This window comes from Austrofundulus limnaeus, unplaced genomic scaffold, assembly GCF_001266775.1.
Source record: "Austrofundulus limnaeus strain Quisiro unplaced genomic scaffold, Austrofundulus_limnaeus-1.0 Scaffold169, whole genome shotgun sequence".
Lineage (NCBI taxonomy): Eukaryota > Metazoa > Chordata > Actinopteri > Cyprinodontiformes > Rivulidae > Austrofundulus > Austrofundulus limnaeus.
Window position 1 is genome coordinate 508,985 of NW_013952571.1, and position 4,520 is coordinate 513,504.

Below are 4,520 nucleotides of genomic sequence, written 5' to 3' on the forward strand. Positions count from 1 at the left end.
CATATATGTGTTATTAGAGGTTCTAAGAAATAAAATAAGTTTTGAGTATAAAAAAATTGAGAATAAAAAAACAGTTCAAATTGTTGTTTGGTATTTATATAGGAGGAACCTGAGGCTCCACCTTTTTGTTATTATTTATTCTGACCACATTATTATTTTGTTATTACTATTAGTTTTCTATTATGAACAGGTGACATTGGACCTAGTGACAAGCTATGTGCCCACTGGCAACAATTGTTGCCGGTCATAAAAATACTATTTTTTTTTTTTTCAAAACAAAATACAAAGTGGTGAAAATAATTACATAACATGATTCAGAGGGACTCAACTGATAAAATGATATGCCTTACAACTCTGGAAAAAAACATTGGGCACAAATGGGTTAAGAACAACAGATGTCATGTCACCACCTTCTCTTGCTGAGATTTGAAGTCAGCAGAATTTGGTTTACAGGATTTGCTAAATTGTATTTTTGGAARCAGAGTCTGGCGTTCAAGACGCCGGGCTTTAAGTTTTGTCTAGTCCGCCCCACAATATCTTTATTTAAAGCATGAAATAACTAAATACAGCTAAACATGTAAAAAAAATGTAACATTTGAACAAACTGCAGCAATGTAAGGACTACAAGAATCAACAAAATATTTAGTTTTTATAAAGGTAATGTCCCAATTGCTAACAGGGGTTAGGGAAGTTCCATTTGAAGAAGCTGATGGAGATTCTGGTCTTGTCACCTGCTTTGGATGTTATCATCCATTAAATGGACATTATTAGCCATTATTAGTCCCATAGAATGGCTTCAGACTGTCCCAACTGTGCCGCCTAGTGGGTTCTCCATCCCAAAGAATGGCTTCAGACTGTCAGCTGGTTAGTATGAGGCATAAAGCCACTAAGGTTTTTTATGCAATCTGGTTAATATGAGGCATAAAGCCACTAAGGTTAATTTTAGAGAAAATGACCGGGCTACTATAAAGTAGACCGGACTCCGGCAGTAGCAGATTGTTGCCTTCCAACATTTATGGCACTGATAACCCACTAGGGGGCACTGTTGGGACAGTCTGAAGCCATTCTATGGGACTGATAGCCGCTAATAATGTCCATTTAATGGACTGATAACATCCGAACCGGCTGGTCTTGTCCCATCTTCAATTTCTAGGTTCCTGAGATCTAGATTTTAATAAGGGTCAATGTTTAAAATAAGTACAGTGCAATATATAACAGTTTGTGCACACATCTAATCTCTCATTAAAGTCCATTTTATCTGAGCTCAAACAATTCTAATCAAATCTGGAAGTGAAGCGTTTCTCTGATGCATCATGTCTCCAAACAAACCATTTCTGCTTCAGGAGTTTTCTCACACTGATTTTATGAATTTTAATATCTACTCTGCCTGTCTTCTTAAGCATACAGTCAGGGAATAAGATTCACAAGTATGTAGTCACCATGMTGACTTTAATGAGCCACTGGCAGCAGATTTATCATTTTAATCTGCGTTCAGCTTGGATTGTTAGGAATGAAGTTGTTGATTACAGCTGGGCTGCATAAAAAACTYATGGGATGTTGGAATTTCAGGCTTCATTAAAGGGAGGTGGCATGAAAAGATTAAAGTCTGCTGAATTAAAGGAGTCAAACAGAAGATGAACACCTGAACACCAAGCTGTTCCTTACAAAGATAGAACATGTTGCATCTCTGATGTGGACTGGTGTGTATCAGCCTCTTCCAGAACATGTCATTGTAATAAAAAGAACCTGAGCTTTGATCTGGCTCAGCATCATGGTTCAAGTGCTGCAGGAGAGGCCGTGAGAGCGTGATCTGTTTGATCAGCTCATAATYTCCACTCTCGTTTCTTCMCTTCACTGCCAGCTAACGGAGCAACTATCAGTTAAATATGCTGATGACAATCTCTGATGGGGCAGTGGCAGGACTAACCATAACTGCTGATTATAGGTAGACACAAGAAAACAACATAAGATTGTTCAAACCTCAAGTCCACCAGTGTTAACATGTAAAGGACTGTTAGCCATACCAAAATTGACTAATATCTATAAAACTGTTTGAGTTAAAGCTGGTTTCTGTTAGCTATGGTCACTTAGCTGTGGTGGTCAGCTTGAATGAGGTTGGCTCTAAAGGTTAATCAGTGTAGATGTAATTATAGATAATTACAGCCCTTTAAAGGGCTAATATTATGTGTTTCTCAGGCCTATAGTTCAGTTATATACTAAAATACATTAACTATGTCAACTTCAGTTGTAATTAAAATGCTGTCATTTATGTAAATCAAAAAATAATCTGACMTTGCACCATAGCCATTTCTAAATGCCTTGAAATTGGTCTCTGTCTCTTTAAGAAKCTCCTACCAATTCCGTCACGCCTATTTCTGCACGTCATCACAACAACTTCATGCCATTTACAACCTGTCTTAGGAGCATTGTAGCTTGTTGTAATAATAATAATAATCAAAATAGTAGTAACATTATACAATATTGGTTTTTGGAAGATAGCAACTCAGGATACAATTGAACCTTACCGTCGGACCGGAAAGTACGTTTTCTGAAGAATTGGAGTAGAAAGATGATGTTTCAGCTTGGTAAGATACAGTCATCCTCACATACACAGGTCAATGTTAATTTATTTATTACTAAAATGTGGTTTAAGCCAACAAAAGAACACAGATCATAATATAAGTTAAGAATGCTAATCGTAGATCACACATAGACCAAACAAAACATGAGTTGTTTTTCAGCTTACCTGGACAAACAACTACAATGTTTGTGTTGGAATTGCATCGCTTTTTAGTGATAATCTTGTTATTGGTCCACTGTTAAAATTCCCTTTTGTTCAGAAAGCTATCATCCATAAAGTGGCACGCACAAATATAACAATTTTTCATCTGAGGGTTCCTTTCAAAATTGAAATCCAACCATTTTTTAAGAACCGTGTCATCCATGGGAAGCTTAAAAAGAGGGTAGTCCCCTTGGCATCCAAAAATACATTACATTTTAAATCCAAAAAGGACCAAACTGTTAGTATTGGAGCTCAGCASACGCGCAGTGRCAGCACTTGCTTGCTAGTTMTTGCTACCGATAGCCAACCAGCTGTTTTTGTTCTTCTGAATAACTACCACAGGACAGGATTTCACAAACATGTATGAATGAGTCAAAGCAACACTCTGCATATGTGTTTGATGAGGGGATGATGTAACAACATGATATAAAACTCAAAAAAGTGGATTTTCCATTATACTACCCCTTTAACCATTGGCTGAGGTCAGTAATTAAGACATTATCACATGTAGTTTAACATAAGAAAAACATAAAAAGGTCCACACCTATGACTTTGTCCTTTTTTCCATTCCTGATGGGAGTGCAGAGTAAACTTTTTATCTGATCCCTGCTGTGGTTGGAGTTTTCACCCTGTCAGACAACAAGAGAAAAGGTTACTTAATGGAAAAGACAGGAAAAGAAAAGACAAGTGGAGTGGAGTACAGACTGTCCAGGGGAAGCGCTGGTCCTTGGTGACGTCAGCGATGTTGAGAGGCAACATGGTGTTTCTGACATACTGAGCGTACAGGTAATTAATCTGACTGCCGTCACAGTCCCTGAGGAGAAAAGCACAAAGTTCAGAAGAAGACTAGTCTCACTTAGATAACTCTTCAAATTATAGAACACAGTAATGCTGCTCCTGAGACCCCTTCATCCTGGATATAATGCTGGCACCTCTTGGCTCTGCATGTTCTGTTAATGCTTAAATCTATGGTGCACTCTGTTATGAGGGGCTCACTGGGTTCTTAATGCTCCCCTGAAGGTCTCACCAACAACCTGCAGAGATCACCCAGGCTCTGGACAACATTTTACGTTGCAGCAGATTTAGTGTGAAGGGTGTCTAAATGTTTGACCTTATTGTTCAAGATAAGACTGCYGCCCATTTTTCTATTTTCTTTGGCAGTGGGAGAAATAAATCAACAGATCATGAAGACATGTTTCCATTTATGTTATTTTACCAATACATGGGCGTAGCCAGGATTTTGAGTGGGTGGGTTTTTTTTTTTTTTTTTTGAGAAAAGTGGACCTTTTTAAGATTGGGGTACGAGGCCTGCTCAGGTCAATGTCTTGGGTGGGACTTGGTGGGGGGTTTACAGGGGGCAAAGCCCTCTGTAGCTCTTTCATTTTAAGGGTTTTATAAGGTTAAGATTAATTCTGATGTACATGTTCAGCTGCAAAGTCTTAAGTTTTGTGTAGTTTAATATTAAAACATTTATATATTTTTAACACAACATGTAAATTAATCCAGCCAGAACATTTACTCATTTTTGAAACATTTTTATTTTTTCTGCATAAACTGTCATGATCTGTTTTTTTCTAATTAGAACTTATTTTGTACTTGATAAGATCTGTTTTTCTATTTACTCTGTATTTTGGTTGTGTTTTAGTATTTTTGATGTGTTATCATGTGTTCTTTCTCTTAGCCTAAACAAAACTGAGTGACGTTCTGACATCTGACGTAAAAGGTAACACCTCTGGGC

At 37.5% G+C, this 4,520-nt stretch overlaps 1 protein-coding gene across 1 annotated transcript in view; it reads right to left on the reverse strand.

Annotated features, from left to right (window-relative positions):
• The window catches only part of pde5ab (phosphodiesterase 5A, cGMP-specific, b), a gene marked incomplete at its 5' end in the record, with an annotated part of 76,335 nt that overhangs the window by 35,915 nt on the left and 35,900 nt on the right, over positions 1–4,520 (reverse strand). Inside the window, 2 exon segments of the mRNA XM_014017476.1 lie at positions 3,327–3,411; positions 3,488–3,596. Coding sequence (XP_013872930.1) covers positions 3,327–3,411; positions 3,488–3,596 — 194 coding nt within the window.